This window comes from Elephas maximus, chromosome 13 (genome assembly GCF_024166365.1).
Source record: "Elephas maximus indicus isolate mEleMax1 chromosome 13, mEleMax1 primary haplotype, whole genome shotgun sequence".
Taxonomy (NCBI): domain Eukaryota; kingdom Metazoa; phylum Chordata; class Mammalia; order Proboscidea; family Elephantidae; genus Elephas; species Elephas maximus.
This window is the reverse complement of record NC_064831.1, coordinates 47,819,514-47,838,818: the sequence shown is the minus strand read 5'-3', so window position 1 is coordinate 47,838,818 and position 19,305 is coordinate 47,819,514. Positions and strand designations below refer to the sequence as shown.

At 46.3% G+C, this 19,305-nt stretch overlaps 1 protein-coding gene across 1 annotated transcript; it reads right to left on the bottom strand.

The window, feature by feature from the left end:
- Positions 1-227: 227 nt before the first annotated feature.
- Positions 228-10,613, bottom strand: POLR2M (RNA polymerase II subunit M). The gene is made up of 4 exons (XM_049905330.1): positions 10,356-10,613; positions 7,812-8,459; positions 3,351-3,558; positions 228-1,541 (listed from the first exon to the last, which is right to left on the bottom strand). The coding sequence occupies exons 1-4, from the start codon at positions 10,466-10,468 to the stop codon at positions 1,398-1,400; spliced, it is 1,113 nt and encodes a 370-aa protein (XP_049761287.1). The 5' UTR covers positions 10,469-10,613; the 3' UTR covers positions 228-1,397.
- Positions 10,614-19,305: the final 8,692 nt, after the last annotated feature.

The window sequence follows — 19,305 nt, the reverse complement described above, 5'->3', positions numbered from 1 at the left end:
AGTAGAGCTGCCCCATAGGGTTTCCTAGGCTGCAAATCTTTACAGAAGCAGACTGGCACAGCTTTCCCTGGTGGAGCGGCTGGTTGGTTTAAATCGCTGGCCTTCAGTTTAGCAGCTGAGCGCTTTAACCACTATGCCACCAGGGCTCCCATCACGTATGACCAGTCTCTTCTAAAGCTGGAAGTTATTTAAGCACCAGTAAAAACATCACCATTAGCGTTCTGAAGTTGCTAATTAATATTTTATTCTTTCAACACTGTTTAAAGGCTTCAACATATTAAACAAAGGTATCTTTGATAAGGTAAGCATTAACTTCTCTGGAAACAACCATTTAATCCTTCAAGATGACATGAACATATATATACGTGCGACTGAGGTTTCTGCAGTCATTTCATCTCTCTTTTGGGGGAAAAATAAGTGATGTTATTGACAAGACCATTCTAGCTTTATAAAAAAAAATCAATTTCCTTACCAAACTGTAACATCCCATAAATGAACCTATCATCTGTTACAGCAGTGACTCAGGTAAAGAGTAATACAGCTACTTCCTTCATCTCAATTTTAGACTTCTGCCAGACGTCATCTTTTTCCACGCAAATATGACCACCTAGAAAAACCCTCCAACCTGCATCTACTAAAAAACCCGTTGCCATTGAGTTGATTTCGACTCATAGTGACCCTACAGAACAGAGGAGAACTGTCCCGTAGGGTTTCCAAGGAGTGACTGGTGGATTCAAACTGCCGAAATTTTGGTCAGCAGCCAAGCTCTTAACCACTGCGCCACCAGGGCTCCACTAAAAGCACTCCTTATTCCTAGCCAGAAAAAAAGAGAACATTCTTCCTAAGGGCAGACAGACAGAAACAAGCATTTGTTAAGTATTTCCGGTGAGTGTCTCCCTGGGTACTTCACTCAATAACCCATGCAAACATGCATAAAACTGTCGAGACTGCTCCCTCCTTTACTCAAAAAAGGAGGGAGCTATGCCTTCCTGACTCATTTTAGGAGACACCAGGGAGAGTTAAGTATTCCACTGAAAGACACATAATAAATGTTATTTGATAGGGGGGAGAATAAGGAAAACAGCAAAGTTATCTGCTTTCATTTGGTTTAAAGAAAAAAAGTGTGCTCTGTTATATACTAAAATACCTGCCCGATGCACAACACACTGCAGAACTTTAATACACTGTGGTCAGACCCAGCATTCAAATATTACACTTCTCAGGCACACAAAGGTCATCTTCTGAAAGACAAACTGGGCTTTTTTTATAGCTACCTCAGTGTAACTATAAAATTCTTTCCCTCAGCAATGTCTGCCACTGATCTTGATACTTAATAGAAAGCCTGACGTAAGATAACAACAGTGAAACGACTCAGGAGATGACCCGGACACCCGTCTTCACAATCCATCATCAGAGGACTGATCGTCTTCATCCCTCACTTCCCGGTACCTCCTCAAAGTCTCTCCTTCTGGAGTATAGCTCTGCATTTTAATATTCAGTCTTTCAGCTAATTTCTGTGCTGCGAGCTTGGCTTGCATCTCCTTTAAAACAAAAAGCAAAGCAAAAAGTTACATACTCACATCTTTTCCTTACAATTTTTCAATAGGAATTCAGTCACACACACATACACACACACAACCCAACAATTGCTCTCACCAGCAAAACAACAAAAAGCAGATTTAAAGCTACCTATCTACAAACTCTGGTGGCGTAGTGGTTAAGAGGTACGCCTGCTAACCAAAAGGTGGGAAGTTCAAATCCACCAGGCTCTCCTTGGAAACTCTATGGGGCAGTTCTACTCTGCCCTACAGGGTCACTCTGAGTCAGAATCGACTTGAGGGCCACGGGTTTGGGCTTCTTGTTTGTTTTTTTTAATCTATAAAACAACAAATACAAGAGGGTGATGCTTGTGAGAACTATTAGCCTGCTGTATTTGTAGTTACTGACTTCTGTAATAAACAAGACTGTACTGAAATATTCTAACTACTTACACACAAGAACTCAGTGAACAGCCCAGCACTAGAGCAGTTATGAACACTGATACATGAAATACATGGACACGTGCCTATACAGAGACACACAAAACTGTGATCCCCCAGGAAGACAGCAGCCTAACTTCCTAGATATTACTTAGCTAGATTTTAGTCAGGCACCATCCACCAACAGAGTCCCTGAGTGGTGCAAACAGGTAGCACACTCTGCTGCTAACCAAAAGGTTGGCAGTCTGAGTCCACCCAAGGCACCTTGGAATAAAGGCCTGGCGATCTCCTTCTGAAAAATCAGCCACTGAAGACCCTATGGAGCACAACAGTTCTACTCTGACACACATGGAGTCATCATGAGTCGAAAATGGCTCAACAGCAACTGCTTTAGTGTTCTGTTTTAAATACGAGGCTACACTGTCATCCCACCTTGGCGTGCCACTGAAAGCTCAGTTGGTATCTTCAAGGCACTCTTTTTTCAAAGCCATTCTTCTTCCTCTCAGTGCACTGAAGGTGCTGCCATGTACCTAGCCGTCCTTTGGTACTGCAAACTGTTAACACTCTTGGCTGTTAACCAAAAGGTTGGCATTTCGAGTCCACCCAGAGGTGCCTTAGAAGAATGTCCTGACAACCTACTTCTGAAAAATCAGCCACTGAAAACCCTATGGAGCACAATTCTACTCTGACACACACACGGGGCCGCCATGAGTCAGAGCTGACTCAACAGCGACTGCCTATGTACATCCCTTTCAATCCTCCCTTATGGTCCTCACTTACGCTCACTTTCCCCATCCCATCATCCTGTACACAAACTGCCAACGTACATGTCTGAAGTACAGTACAGAAGATTGGGCCTTTGGGGGAAGGGCTAATTAAAGCCCCAAAGGTAGGAAATTACATCATTGTATCCTCCGCGTACCCGCAGACTGTGCTTTCGGTGCAGTGTCCGACTGTCTGCTGACACCTAAATACTCCGTCCTGCCCCCTGCGGAACCCTGGAACTACACTTGCCTGACTCTCCCAGCAGAGTTCCGGGCAGGCTCTCCCTCAGTTTACAACGTGGAAGGAGGAGAAGGATGTGAAGCTCTGCGTAGCCTCCCCCCATCCCCTGGCAGACCACCACTCTGATGCTGCAGTAGCTGTGATCCTCGCCAGCTGTTTCCTCAGTCCAGCACCTTCCTGACTCTCTGACTACTAGCGGTAAACACCCAGAGCCAGCGGCAACCCTCTCTGGCCATCACTTCTCCAGCACCCAATCCCCCATTAATCCTCTCCTCTCTGGATTGCCTGCAGTAAACTCTGACTGATGCAAGCGGCATTCGATATACAGACAGGAAAAAATAGTAACAATCTCAGCGCTCTCAGCACCTCATAGTTCTGTTTCTGCTCTTTCTGAAGTGCTAGAGACTCTTCCATGGAGAGCAGCTGTGCAGGCATATGGTGAAGCGGCAGGAGCCGGGCGGCTGTGATGTCGTCAAGGTGTTCCTTATCCCTGCGCTGCCTCTCGGCTGAGGAAACCGGAGATTGTCTTCCCCGCCACTGGCTGGATGAGCCATGTGGCAGCTGGGAAGGTAGCCTGAAGAGGAGAAAACACACACTCTACAATCAGACCGTTTTCTTTTTATAGACATGTTTAAAACGTTCACACACTAAGTCTTTAAACTTAGAAATTAATTCTTTTCTAAAAAGGTAATAGTAAGCAGTTTACCTATATTATTACACTGATAGATAAAATCTCTACCATTTGTCTTAACATATCTACTTTGAAAATAGAAGCATTCAAATTGGTGCAACCTCTTTTGGAGCATTGCTCTAACAGACAGCAAATATACACATCGGTTCTTTCCCGTGCCTTTTCCTCCCCGCCTCCCAAACCTACTTGAACTGAAGCTGCTATGTTTTCATCTATTAATTCAATAAACATCTGCAAAGGGGCTTACTGTCCAGTAGAGGGAAACAAGCATGCAAACAGTTTCAATCTAATACCACAGGTACTATGAGAGATACCCACAGGAGCATAAACATGTAAACGGCCAGTTCTACCAGGGGCTGGGAAGATGATCAGAAAGGGTTTCCTTCACGGGCTTCAAAAAAGAGGCCTCAAAGAAGTGAAGCTTCAGCTGAGTCTTAGAAAAACGGGGGGAGCGAGGGATGACACGGCTGCAGCACAGAAAGGAGGTAGCTGGGACCAGGCTGCAATGCGGAGCTGGGTTGTACGTCCAGATGGGCATTCACAGACATCACTCTGGCAGCAGTGAAGGGGATGGAGAAGGTAAGAAGAGGCCACAATTACAGCCCAAGAGGGGATGAGATCCTTCACTTGGACAGGAGAGAAAATGAGGAATGACTATAAAGATTATAGAGATGAAGGTCTTTGTGACTAGCAGAATGTAAGCCCAAAACCCGCTGCCGCTGAGTCGATTCCAATTCATAGTGACCCTACAGCACAGAGCAGAGCAGCCCCATAGGGTTTCCAAGGCTGAAATCTTTATGGAAGCAGGCTGCCGCAACTTTCTCCCGCTGAGCGGTTGGTGGGTTCAAACTGCCAACCTTTTGCTTAGCAGCCAAGCGCTTAACCATTGCACCACCAGGATCTGGAGATGAAGGAAAAGGGAGACACTCTGAGGGGTGAGAAAAGAAAAAACACACAAGGTAATGACGGAACTTTACAAGAGAATATGAAAGACAGTCAGTTAGGGAAAAGACAGGTAATAGTAAGGATTCCATGGTGAAAATTCTGACGATGCAGGAAGCATCAAAAGATGGAAGGAATACACAAAAAGAATTGGTTGACACTCAACCATTTTAAGAGGTATCATGTGACTAGGAACCGATGGTACTGAAGGACGAAGTCCAAGCTGCCCTGAAGGCATTGGCGAAAAACAAGGCCCCAGGAATTGACAGAGTATCAACTTAGATGTTTCAACAAACGGATGCAGCGCTGGAAGCACTCACTCACTTGTGCCAAGAAATTTGGAAGACGGCTACCCTGCCAGCCGACTGGAAGAGATCCCTATTTATGCCTATTCCCAAGAGAGGTGATCCAACTGAATCTGGAAATTATCGAACAATATCATTAATATCACATACAAGTAAAATTTTGCTGAAGATCATTCAAAAACGGCTGCAGCAGTATATAGACAGGGAACTGCCAGAAATTCAGGCTGGTTTCAGAAGAGGACTTGGAACCAGGGATATCACTGCTAATGTCAGATGGATCCTGGCTGAAAGCAGAGAATACCAGAAGGATGTTTACCTGCGTTTTATTGACTATGCAAAGGCATTCGACTGTGTGGATCCTAACAATTTACGGATAACATTGCGAAGAATGGGAATCCCAGAACACTTAACTGTGCTCATGAGGAACCTGTACATAGATCAAGACGCAGCTGTTCGAACAGAACCAAAGGATACTGTGTGTTTGAAAGTCAGGAAAGGTGTGCGTCAGGGTTGTACCCTTTCACCATACTTACTCAATCCATATGCTGAGCAAGTAATTTAAGTAGCTGGACTGCACAAAGAACAGGTCATCAGGACTGGAGGAAGACTCGTTAATAACCCGCGTTATGCAGATGACACAACCTTGCTTGCTGAAAGTGAAGAGGACTTGAAGCACTTACTGATGAAGATCAAAGACCACAGCTTATAAAGAAAACAAAAACCCTCACAACTGGAACAATAAGCAACATCATGATAAAGGGAGAAAAGACTGAAGTTGTCAAGGATTTCATTTTACTTGAATCCACAATCAACATCCACAGAAGCAGCAGTTAAGAAATAAAGGCGCATTGCATTGGGCAAATTGGCTGTGAAAAACCTCTTTAAAGTGTTGAAAAGCAAAGATGTCACCTTAAAGACTAAGGTGTGCCTCACCCCAAGCCATGGTGTTTTCAGTAGCATCACATGCATGCGTAAGCTGGACAATGAATAAGGAAGACCGAAGAAGAACTACCGCCTTTGAATTGTGGTGCTGGAGAAGAACAGTGAATACACCACGGACTGCCAAAAGAACAAACAAATCTGTCTTAGAAGAAGTACAACCAGAAAGCTCCTTTAGAAGCAAGGATAGCGAGACTGCATCTCACATACTTTGGACATGCATCAGGAGGGATCAGTCCCTGGAGAAGAATATCATGCTTGGTAAAGTATGGGGACAGTGAAAAAGAGGAAAACTCTCAATGAGATGGATTGACAGAGTGGCTGAAACAATGGGCACAAGCATAACAATGATTGTGAGCATGGCACAGGACTGGGCAGTGTTCTATTCTGTTGTGAATAGGGTCGCTATGAGTCAGAACTGGCTCGGCACCTAATAGCAACAACACTTAGCAGTTTACCTATGTTACACGATGTACATGTGCCTGACATGGCAATAGGACACCCCAGTTGTCACGTGTCAAAGGTCACTGTCCATGCAAATCTCAAGTTTTGGTGAGGACTGGGCTAGAGGTCAATGCCGGTCAGCAACCAGCACCAGGTGGTTATGAAGCCACAAGAGGGTGAAGGCCAGAGGAAGAGCACTCGCCCACCTCCATGAGCTGCATCAAGCCCTTGAGTCCCACTGTCGGGGCCCAGCCTTCCTCTACCTGCACAGGTGCTCTCTCTTCAACTTCCTCACTGACCCATCAAGGCCCAGCCTTTCCGACCTCCTCTAACCGCACAGGCGCTCCTTCTCTCATCGGCCTCCTTTGTAGCCTGCATTGCTACTCTCTCCTCCTACTTCCAGCCACATAACTAATAGAGAACTGGAACCAGGGTGTTCTCTGCTGTATTTAGAGACTAAACGATGCTCCCAGAAGTGAGAAAAGGTACCTCACGTTACACAGGATGGGAGATTCCTTGATTAAAGATGGGTTTTTTTTTTCATTCTTAACTAAAAATTAACGTAACATAATCCTGGTTTTCTATAGAGCTGAAATAAGGTTTTGAGGTTAAGAAAAATGGTAGGCTAAGGCTAAACTTTAAAATCTCTAATAGTAACAAAAAGTTTTAGGTGTTTTTATTTAAACATTTTCAGTTTTTCAAACAAAGGCAGTATAGTAGTGGTGTGATTTCATATCTCATGTCACATCTAGGCAGCTACCAACTGCTATTCCCTCATCTGAACACTACATCTAAATACAAATAAATAACAAGTCTTTACATCCGCAGAGCTTCTGTTTTTCTGGAGATCTCAGAAATAAAACTATGGCAAGGAACGCAGAAGCAGAGTTTTCGCCCATCCTGCCCGGATCTGTCTTCACGCTGGTTTAACACCCTCTGCCCTCTCCCACCTGAAGCTGTCGCTGTTATTTAGCTTAAAATTTCCCCGAGTACAGAAGCCCTGGATTCTCTCTGGATCCTTAACTCTTTGAAGATGAAAAGTTTCACTTCTTTGTGTCACCACGGCATCTGCTGCTTACATCCAGTAAGCACTCAGATGCTTTTTGCTGAGCAACGTCCCTAGTGGCTCTCTAACTACTTTTCCTTAGCTTACAGGCTAATCAAAGGTGGAGCTCTGTAATGCAAGATGGTTCTAGGAAAAAAAGCATAAATTTCCTCTCTAAATTTCTGTTTTACTGTTAAATACTGATTAAGTATCCTGAAATTGAATATTCCCCCATCTGTCATTTAAAACCTTTTCAATTATTTGGCTAAAGCACTTAAGTGTTTTTTAACATGATTCCTCCACTCCAGCCAGGCTGTTGTTTTCCAAACACGTTTATTCCTAAGTACAAGCAGCTCTCACACAAAGCCCATGGAATTTTTTTTTTTTTTTTTTTTTAGTCTTAACTAACACTATGTTCTTTAACAAATGCTCTGTGATAGACCCATTCCAGTGGTACTTACACATTTGTTTTAAATTTATGTGGTGGGGGCACTGGGTTTTGGGCTCGCACTTCTAGCACTTCCATGTAATGTGGCTTCTTCTGGGCCCCACTACGAGGGCCTGTCAAGTTATCGGTACTTGTGTTTTCCCTTGAGCGGTGCTCCCCTGGGTCTGCGATTGTGATCCTTTGTAACCTATCAACAATCAGGTTGTCGGAGCTGCTGGAACTATCTTCTGCTTGTCTTGAAACAAGATGCTGTGGGAGACACTTGCTGGCTTCAGATAAGGAAGCGGCACTGGCTCCGCTGCTAGGAGCTGTGCGCCCGTTCACTATGCCCTCTGCTTCTGCAGTCTCTTCACTGCCTTTGTGAAAGAGATGTACAAGTCCCTGCTTTGGTGAAGCTGTTTTAGATGACTTGCTGTTATCTACAGAGGAGGAGCCAGGAACTGGTGGTGAAGTATGAAGTATCTGGTCAGAATTCTGAGCCTTAGCTGTGTCCACATCAACTCCTGCGGTCACTGTTTGCCTTACTGTACAGTCTAACCTAACAGGATGAAAGAGTTGACTTTTTCCTCTGAACTCTTCACGTTCTGCAACGGCCACTTTCAGTTTGGCAACAGAGTCTAAGATCTTTTTACCTTTGTCGGGCAATTTGCAAATGAATTTTCTGTCAAATGGAAAAGAACATGCATACATTAGAGCCATGTTTTCAAACTTCAGAGAAAATTAAAACGACAAAGCATTATCCTCAAAGGGAGAAAAGCTGGTTTTTAAATCAAAATCTGATTTTCAACTGCCCGGAAACGGGAATGAAACCAATTAAGGTAATCATTATCCAAACACCCCAATAATCAAGGCAGTACAAGAACAAGGAATATGCCTCATTTGTCTCATCCAATGAGAACTTAGTAAACACATTTAAGCATGTAATAATCATACATGACGTCCCAACAGATCAACAGTTTTGTAAGTATGGTCCTCAAGAGCCTCTTGGGGAGAAAGGGGAAAGGTCTGCGAGGTCAAAACTACTTTCATAAGAGTACTCAGATAGTACTGCCTTTCTCACGCACTTTTTCTCACATGGGTACAGTGGAGTTTCCCAGAGGATACCCTGATGTAGGGCACCACTGCTCTGGAGGCTCAATGGAATGTGTGCTTACATATCCTTGTTTTTAAAGATTTCTCAGTTGCAATTTCTAATAAATCAATAAATACTTATCGACATAACCCTCATAAACAAAAGCGTTTCTGGATCCTCAATAATTTTAAGTGTATAAAGGGGCCCTGAGACCAAAAAGTTGAGACAATTTGCTGCTACAGATAAAATTCCAACCTCGCCAAGTCAAGACACCCAAGTAACTATTTGCCCCCTCTGCTGGGTAGCAGAATTCCCTTTTCAGATTTCTTTTTCTATAGCCACACAATAAACGGGGACAGAAAGCTCACCAAAATTACATCTTAGGCCCTCTAGTCTTTCTCTGACACACAATCATTCCCATAGTGTCAACCATTAGCACCTCTCTGCAGCTCTGTGGTAGCTGCTATGTGTCCGCGTCCATGGTGCCCCTATTAGTGCATAGTAAAACTGCCCCATGGCATTTCCAAGGAGTGGCTGGTGGACTGGAGCTAGTGACCTTCTGGTCAGCTGCCAAGCTCTTAACTATTGTGCCACCAGAGCTCCTCTCTGCAGTTGAGATTCCTGTATTTTTTCCAGCCTTCTCTTCCCTAAGTTTAACAACCACTTCTCTAGCTTTTAAGTAGTCATAATTAGCCCGATGTCTATCCTGCCATATCCTAAACTTAGCAAAAGTCAATCTCTGGCCTATTCCCCTGCCCCAATTCAACCTCGAGCCTATTTCCCTCCCCAATTCCCCTAGTTTTGTTAATGGCTCTCGCAGCAGGCTGGGAACTTCAATCACCTCTGTCAACTACTTATTCAAATTACTCCGCAGCCACCTTCCTAGTTCACGTTCTTACGACCCCTTGTTGGAAACCCACCTAAAAATATCCTGTCTTCTGCCTCAGACTCCTTCAAACCCTCCTGCTACTAAATTAAACTCCTAAAAAAAAGTCACTTTTAATTTTTATTATATCACCCCTCTACTAAAACCCGTTAAATCCGAACGTGAGTCAAACTTCCTCGGCCTAATAAACCACTCTTTATATCCGACTCTTCCCATTTCCTACGGTTCCCACAAGAACAGGGTCTGCCAGGGAAACTGACATGGTGCTGAGCCGTCACCGTATTTGGCACTGTATGCGGGAGGGGGGCATATAAATGGGGCTGTGGCACACACCCTTCGTGGAACCGCCACAGTAGCTAAGGAAATTCAACCGGCTGAGCGTCCCAGAGCAGCCCAGTGGCTACGGCGGGCCAGCAGGCGAGCACCATCGAGACCCCGCGACGGCCAGCCACAGGCCGTCCATCGCCGCGGGGCTGACACGAAGCCGGCTCGGCAAGGTCACCTTCAGAGAAGGAACGGATGAGAGGAAAGGGAGGGGAGCTTCCCGGGGGGCCCGAACCGCGGGATCCCGGAGTTGGTTCGGCGGGACCCAAGCTTACTCGTTGCGCAAAAGTCTCTCCTGGCGCTTCAACATCTCCCGCAGCTCCGCCAAACTCCGCCGCCCCCAGTCCTCGGGAGCTAGGGGCTCGAAGCCGCGGGCCAGCGAGGACATTGTACGGGGGCTGCGGCTGGCGAGGCGGCGGGCACTCGGCTCCCTCGGCAGCCCCCGCCGCTAGCGCCGGATCCGCAGGCGGCGACGACTCTGGGGCGCGAGCGGGGGACGCCATTTTCCCGGAAGAACGGGGCTTCTTCGAGGCGAATCGAACTTTATTGACACAGCGGAAACAAACACAGACCGAGCGAAGGGGCCGCCGGGAGGAGCGGGAGAGGGCGGAAGTGACGGGGCTAACTTCAGCGGCCGGAAGGGCTTTTTTTCGCGCCTGTTTTTCGGGATTGATTCGACGGCGCTAGGTTCTAGGTTCTTTAGGGTCGTCTAGTCGTATTTTTTAATCTATTTCTTCGGAAAGTAGTTGAGTGCCGCCGTGACGTCACTACCCAGCGTATGTTAATGAACAAATCGCCACCGAAAGTAGAAGCCTGCAAGCCTCACAGGAGAAGCCCCTGCGCTTATGGAATTTACAGCATCGTGGAGGGGGGCAGAAAACCAAATAGTAACACAGTATGACAGCGAGATTGGGATGGACTTAGAGAAGGTATCCCTGAGCAATGAAATTTATGTTCAAACCTGGAGAAATGAAACACATAAGACAGTCATTACTGCTGGGTGGCGCAGACCGTTTGCGCTGGACTACTAAAGGTTGTTGGTTTGAACGCACTCAGCGGCACCACGGAGGAAAGGCCTGGCAGTCCGCTTTGTGCCATCGAGGTGATTGGGATTCGTAGCAATCCTATATGACACAGTAAAACTGTCCCATAGGACAGTTTCTTAAGCTGTAATCTTTACAGAGCAGACCACCAGGCCTTTTCTCCCAAGGAGGGCAAACTGCTGACCTTTCAGTTAGCACCCAGGCACTTAACCGTTGCACAACTAGGACTCCTTTCCATTACCCTGTGGAAGAGTTCTACTCTGTAACACCTGGGATCATCATGAGTCAACAGCAGCCTGTTTGGTTTTTTGGCCTACGGTGTGATTCCTCCTACCCTAAGGCTTAGCGAGGTCCTAGATGTTAACGTTAAAGTTGAAAGGTTCCCCAGTTATTGCTCTAGGCCATTTGGTGTCTGGCTTCTGCTGACTAGTTGCCATGACACTTGCAAGTCATCATAACAACCCAAAACACCCCACCATTCCCAAAGGTTCACAAGAGTTGAGGATGTCAGTAGGAGGTGTACAGCTGGCTGAGAATCTCTCTTTCACAACTTACTATTTTGCTGATGGAAATACAGAGGTACAAAACCTGATGTGAATATTCCCGGGGCACAGAACCAGTAAGTGATAGCCTCAGATTTCAAACCCAAATGCTCAGCTGCTCTTTCCAACATGCAACTCAGAAATGCTTTTCTTCGTTTCAGGCCTATTTCCAAATGTATAAAATTGGTAAACAAAACAAAACAAAACAAAATCGTTTTGTTTGTTTGAAGAGGAAGGCAATGTAAAAGGCATCACACCCAGCTCCCACTTTCTCTTTAGAGTTCAGCTCGTAGAGCTGTCTCCTGAAAGAAAGTGTAAGAAGCTTGCAAGCCTCATAGGAGATGTGGCTTTGGAGGCTTGAACATGCCCATGGGCTCCAGCACTCTTCCTGTTCTTTGATACGGAAAATTGAAGCTTTCTCAAAACCATGTCAGGCACCATTGCAGGGATTGCATCCAATGTCACAAAAGAATATGTGTATAAATTTTTGAATGAGAAACAAACTTGAGCTGTAAACTTCCACCTAAAGCCACAACAAAACTAAAAAAAAAAACTAATAAAAACCAAATATAAATGATAAAAAGGAAAAAAAATTGTGTAAGTTGCTATATAAACACAAAGCAGCTCCCCACCAACCAGACCGACAAACACTCTAGATAAAATCTGGAGCTACTCCCAGGAGTGTAGTTGCAGACTTTTCTGTATCTACCCCAATCTAGTCCATCTGATCAGATTAACTAATATATCAAAAGAAATTGCCTGCTTTCAAGAACTTCAGTAACCCGCTCCAAAAAAAAAAAAAAAAAAAAACCTAACCCGTTGCCATCGAGTTGATGTTAACTTACAGTGACCCTAAAAGGTCAGGGTAGAACTGCCCCTTAGGGTTTCCAAGGTGCAACTGGTGGATTTGAACTGTCAACCTTTTGGTTAGCAGCCAAGCTCTCAGCCACTGCGCCACCAGGGCTCCAGCTGTGGCTAAATAAGAAATAACTCAGATTAAAGTCCCCAAATGAGGTCCTAGTCACTCGGCAAGTTCCTCTAAGGCCTCCCTCATCCCTCCTCTAGGTTGCAGCTGGAGGTCTTTTCCCTGCCCCTGCCCCCCCCCCCCCCCGCCACAGTAGAGAACCCCCATACTCTGATCCTGGGCTACCGTTTCCATGGCAAGGATGCCTTTCTTTCAGGCCACAGAATTTTGTCCCCTGCCAGTTTCCCCTTGTAGAAGGCTATCCCTTCTCCCCTCGCCAATTATAAATCTTGGCTCAAAGCAGAAAAAGAAGGCCAGTGTGGAAGGCTGGAGCTAGATCCCATGGGGCTTTGTCGATCAAGATATGGAGTTGGGATTTTATTCTAAGCCATTTGTGGTAGGCAGCCTCTAGGATGGTTCCCAATGATTCCACCTTTATGTAATCCCTTCCCATTGAGTGTGGGCTGCCCTTACTCTCTTCTAACAAATAGAATACAGCAGAAGTCATGGGATATCACTTCCAACATTAGGTTATAAAAGATTTGAACAGACATTTCACCAAAGAAAATGTTCAGATGAAAAATAAGCACAATAATGTGTTCCACATTACTAACCATTAGGAAAATATGCATAAAAAATACAATGAGATACTACTGTACACTTATCAGAAAGACTGATGATGTCAGGTGTTGGCAAGGCTGTGAAGCAACTGAAACTCTTATACGTTGCTGGTGGAACTATAAAATGGTGCAACCACTTTGGAAAACAGTTTGGCAGTTTCTTAAAAAGTTAAACTTAACATCTACCATATGACCCAGTCACTCATTTGCTAGGTATTTATCCAGGAGAAATGAAAGCATATGTCCACACCAAGACTTGTACATAAATGTTCATAGTAGCTATATTTGGAATATCCAAAAAATATAAACAACCCAAATGTCTATCAGCTGGCGAATGGATAAACCAATTTCGGTCTATCCATACAATGGAAAACTATGGCACATGCACCAACTTTGATGAATCTCAAAATAATTATATTGAGTGAAATAAGTCAGAAAAATATGAGTGTATACTGTATGGTTCCATTTATATAAAATTATTTAAAATGAATACTAATCTACAGTGACAGAAAGCAGATTGGTGATCACCTCAGGATGTGGGGTGGCAGGGAGAAGTTGGGGGAGGGAGTCCAAGAGGACAGGAGGAAACTTTTGGGCAGGATGGATGTTCTCATTATCTTGATTGTGATGATGGTTATATGGGTATATATTTGATAAGTCAAATGAATCGACTTATCAAGTTATACACTTTAACTATGTACAGTGAAGAATGTGTCAGTTAAACTCCAAAAAGCTGTTAAACATCCCCCTCTAGCTTCCACCCTCTCTTCCATTTTCAGAGAGCAGATTCCAAAAGAATTGTCTACTCTCTTTGACTCCACTTCACCGCTCTTGCCAGAGCCATCAATCTCCTCCAGGGCCTCAAATCCAAGGAACAGGTTTTAGTCTTTATCTTCCTTCCTGCACCTGACTATGTTGACAACTTTCTCCTTCCTAAAACTCTCTCCTACCTTAAAGTCCATGGCACCAACTCTCCAGGCTTTTCAGCAAAGGAGTCTTTTGGCTCTTTGTCCTGGGGCTAGAATTATACTGAGTAGGCCCTTACTATCCAGTATCTCAAAGGCTTCTCAGGTTGAACATGCCCCAAATTGTACTCATTTATATTTCCCTCCCCAACCCACTCTTCCTGTTTTCATTCCTAGTCGCCCAACCTGGAAGTTACACATTCATGCTGGGCTGTTCTTTTTCCCTCAACCCAACAAGTCACTAAATCCTAGAGCCTAAATACCTTTCAGTTTCCAGTTGCCACAAATGGTTAAGCACTTGGCTACTAAATGAAAGTTGGCAGTTGGAAAATCTACCCAGAGGTGACTTGAAAGAAAGGCCTAGTGATTAACTTCTGAAAGATCACAGCCATTGAAAACATTATGAAGTGTAATTCTACTCTAAAACACATGGGGTCTCCATAAGTGAGAGCTAATTCAACAGCAACAGGTTTTGTTTTGTTTTTAATACCTTTCAATTCTTCCCCTTCTCCTCTCTACACTCTAATCTCTTCCACCCCTTTCAACTTCCCACCCCATATGCCCATCTGTCGGGGGACAGCCCCAGCAAGGAAAGACCCTCGCTGTGCGTCCTGGCAGATAATCCGAAGAACTGACACATAGCCCTTTCCAGATTCAGACGGTTATTCAGGGAAACTTACTTACACGAGCAAGCAGCTGCTTTCTCCAGTGGCGGCCGGCTGGAGTATTTTCCGCAACCACCTAGCAAGGGACCCACGCTTATATACCATTCCAGCTGGGACCAAGGCTCATCGTTTTCTCCCACGTCCTTGGGCAGTCAGTGTTCCCAGGGACTTCATGTCCAGGCCCAGATGTTTACCTTCTTGTTGCTAAGCCACTCTTCGGCCTTAGCCACTGTCCCAGTCATGCCCCTCCCGGCCTTGTACCTTAGCCCAAGTCCACCCCAGATTCATCCCCAGCATGCTTCAGGGAAGAGCAAAGCTGACTCCACTAGGGAGGGAATGCATATAGCTGAATTGCATTACCCTACAGTCCACCCCTACGTACCCTCCTAATGTCCTTACAATCTTACCGCCCCCTCTTCCCAATAGCCCTTGGACTTGGTATGCAGAGGAGCATTGCAAAACTAGACTACATACTCAGCATAACCAGCAACACAGGAAAAGACATAGTAATAAGAGACCCAATATCACCCAGAAGCCTGTCCACCAGGCAGACGGGAGGGAGTGCGGCCAGCAGGAGACGGAGGTCAGCAGCATCATGTTTGATACCAGAGATGTGTTGCTTCAAGACCAGAAGAGCCAAAGACACATTTTCAGAGGCACATTGCAATACATGCAACATTCAGTTTTTATATCATGGCACAGGTGCCACCCTGGGTGGTGATCAGGATGTCAAGAGCCATTCTACTCTGAAGGATGACCTTCTGTATTTGTTGAGTCTCCACATTCAGAAGGGTGATAGCCTACATGGTGTTGTTAAGTGCAGCTGTGGTGTGTCTGGCTAGCACCTCTACCTGCCACTCAACATCTATAGTGGTGGCCTGGGGCAAGAACAGGGACAAGGGGCAAAACCACCGTGATGTGCACTGGTATCTATGCTGGGCTGTTAAAGTTTGAAGGTTGCTGGGAACGCTGGAGAGGGTGGTGTAAATATTAGCAGCTATGTAACAGCCCCCAGGTGCAGCACCCCACGAAGTTGTAGGGGAGGTACGGCTACCCATGCAAGCCACATGTCCAAAGCCACCCCTTGGGTGATGGTTATGCCCCTGCCCATAGGCTTTGCTTTTGCTTCCCTAACCAACTATTGGCAACAACCAACAGGGTTCTAGCACACTGTTGTCGGGGGTCCAACCCATCACTCTCTAGAACTCTCCCCAGTTTCACCTGTCTCTCTCTCTCACTCACTCTCTTCCCCTTTAGCCCCCTGTATCACTTTCTCATCCAGTCTTTTTGTTTCTCTCTCCTTCAGTCTCACTTCTTTTTTCACTAACCTGTGTAGGGGCCATAGGATGTGGGCTACATGGGGTATGAAGGGGTGCTAGTACTCCAGGAGCCTGACAATTACCTGTAGTTCCTTCACAGTTTCTGCGTGGGGGTAGGCTTGGACTTTATCTATCACTGCTTCAGGCATCACTCACATCTTACCGACCAGATAACACCCAAGTACTTGACCAACAAACCAGGCCCCTGTGTTTTTCCCTTGTTCACTGCCCATCCCCACGACTGGAGGTGCATGATTACCTCACCAGCTGTAGTCTGCAAAGAAGCAAACGACTCAGAGGTCAGCATGACATCATCAATATAGTGGAATACGGCCACCTCAGCAGGGGGAATCCACCACTTGAGGTCAGTGGCAACCATGCCATGGCATATGGTGGGGGTATGCTGGTACCCTTGTGGGAGTACAGTGGAAGTCCACTGCCTCACCTCCCAACTGAAGGCAAACTGGTCCTGGCTGTCTGAGTGTAGAGGGATGCTAAAGAAAGCATTAGCCAAGTCGAGCACAAAGTGGTAAGTGCCCAATGCCTCCCCCATTTGCCCCATCATCTGCATGATGTTGGATACAGTTGCAAACAAGGGGAGTCACCTTATTCAATTCCCAGTAGTCTACCATCATTCTCCAGGAGCTGTCCGGCTTGAGCATTGGCCAGACAGGACTATTGAAGGGGCTCTTGGCAGGTCTCAAAATACCCACTGGGTGTAGCTCCTGGTGTAGCTCCTGCACTGCCTCAGTGAGTTCTTGGTGCCCACCAGGGAGGTGGTACTGCTTAAGGGCCATGACCTGAGCTGGGGAGTGCAACTACACAGGGGACCATTTAGCATTACCTTGTACTACAGTTTTTATGGCTCTCACTTGCAGGTGGAACTTACTGGAGGTCTGCAGCTCCAGCCCCAATAAGACATCTCTGCCCAGAATGTATTCCAGTAACAGGGCTATGTATACTTGGTAGGCCTTTGGGAGTAGCCTTCTAATCTGCAGCACTAGTTTGATTTGGCACACTCTGACGGCCCCACCCCCGTACCCATCAATAGCTGTTAGCAGGGGTCCAGTGTATGATCATTTCAGTGTGTGGCCTCTGATCCCCTGTCACTCAGTGGAGGGCTTCCTGTACCTGCGGTGTACCTTGGCCACACCTCTAGTCGAGGGGTGAGGGACACTCCCACCCCTCGGCGGTGGGGAGCCTTAGACTTGGCCTCCTTTCGTGGGCTCTGGTCAGTGCCTTTGTGGAACCCAGATCTTTTGTCAGGTACAATTCTATACCACAGAAACACATTTTATAGAATAGACAGTTTGAGCAAACATATGGCACAAATAAGAAATGCCCTTCCAGGGAGCTGCTGTACTGAGACCCCAGACTGCTTGTCTGAGATGCATGGTCCAGGCTGGGGTTGTCTTGTCCCCTCTCATCAGCCATTTAAACCTGTCCATTGAAGTGCTCAATTGCCCCTATGTCTTGGGCTGATAAAGAGTGTGAAGAGTTCATTCAAGATCCAGTGGAAGCCTCTGTATAGGACAAAAAGCCCCGATACAATTTACCTGCTGAGAACGCCCTGGCCTGTTGGCTCGGAAATCTGTCCCTGCACAGGTTTTAGCCTTGGCCAGGGTCTCGTAGGCGGGTCAGCTTTCCTGTGCTATCCAGCATTTTCTGATGACAATGGCAGTCCATGCATGTAGGCCCAGTCTAGGATGGTGTGTGAGTCTCCATGGACGGTCCTCTCTTAGATCCAGAAGGAGGTTGATTGTTCATCTCTTTACTCTGGAGCAGACAATGCTTCAGCCTCTGCAGTCAGCTGATTAGACCGATCTGCTCGTTGGCTCTTTTCCGCTCTCATCATAGAGGCTTTTCTGATGACTACCCACACAAGTAGCCAAAGCTTATCAGAAGCAGGACTGATTTTGTTATTTTTTTTTTTTGTCCAGATGTCTCATCTCTGTAGGGACTTATATGTCAGTTCGAGGGTTGTCAGTAGCCAGATTGAATGGCCAGGCTATTAGCTATAGCCTACGTCACAGTTGCCTTGTGCCCCTCTAAAAACAGCCCTAACTGCAGCAATTCCCATCAGGACTTGGAGGCAAAAGTTTACAAAGGTTTGCATTAATATGTCAGCATCATCAGTACATACAGTAAGATCCATAGTCAGGCTGGGGCAAGTGCCTCACTGATAGTGACCTCAGACCCAAAGTATACCTAATTGTAACACCACACCAAGTGCAAGCATTGGGTCCAGCCCAGTTGCCTGGTGACCTGGAGGTGGGCCCCCCTCTTCTAGCTTTCCCCTTACCACTGCAGCTGCAGCTATGTTGCTGTTCAGTTGTCTTGGCGGGGGCAGCTATCAGAGAATTCTGGGGTCTCTTCAAGGTCTCTCAACACAAGCTATCTTGAAGGGCTTTTTACTCCTTTTTTATTTTTTCCTTTTTTCCCTGCTGTTTTAACTCTTGCTTTGCACTAGGTGTTACAGGGTGTTCTCAGCGCCAGGGACCTGTTTATCCCTTCCAAATAGCTCCAGTCCCATGCTCTACCGACTGAGCTAGCTGGGCTTCGCTGGCCACCCTGGGATTTCTCCCACAGAAAAGCATACGGGCCAGACCTCCCCACACAGAGGTCGCTGGCCACCCTGGGATTTCCCCTGAAGATGCCTCTAGCTTCTGCAAACAGGGCACTAATGTTTCAGTGGAGGAGGAATATGCTGCCCACAAATCCTCCAGTTGCAGCTCTGCTTCCAGCTGCCTAATTAGGGCCCTAGTAGCTGGCTCCACACCGGACACCCCTCTCAATGCTGCCAATAGAAGCCACCCCACACAAGCCGCCTCAGCACGGCAATCCGGCTTTTGCTTTGGGGTCTCCCATGAATGTCGCCATGCCCACAACAGCGGCCTCGCAACTCCCGCAACCAAAACGTGAACAGCCTTCTTTTCTTTCTCAACATGCAAAGACTCTAGTAACTGCAACAATCCCTGTGGTGTTTTCAGGGCATCCCAGTACTCACGCACAGGTCCCCAGGCATCAACAGCCTGGGTTGGTGGTCCCAGGGCACACGCCCCTGGCCACCCTGGGATTTCCCCCAGCAGAGCCCGCTTTTCCCCCAC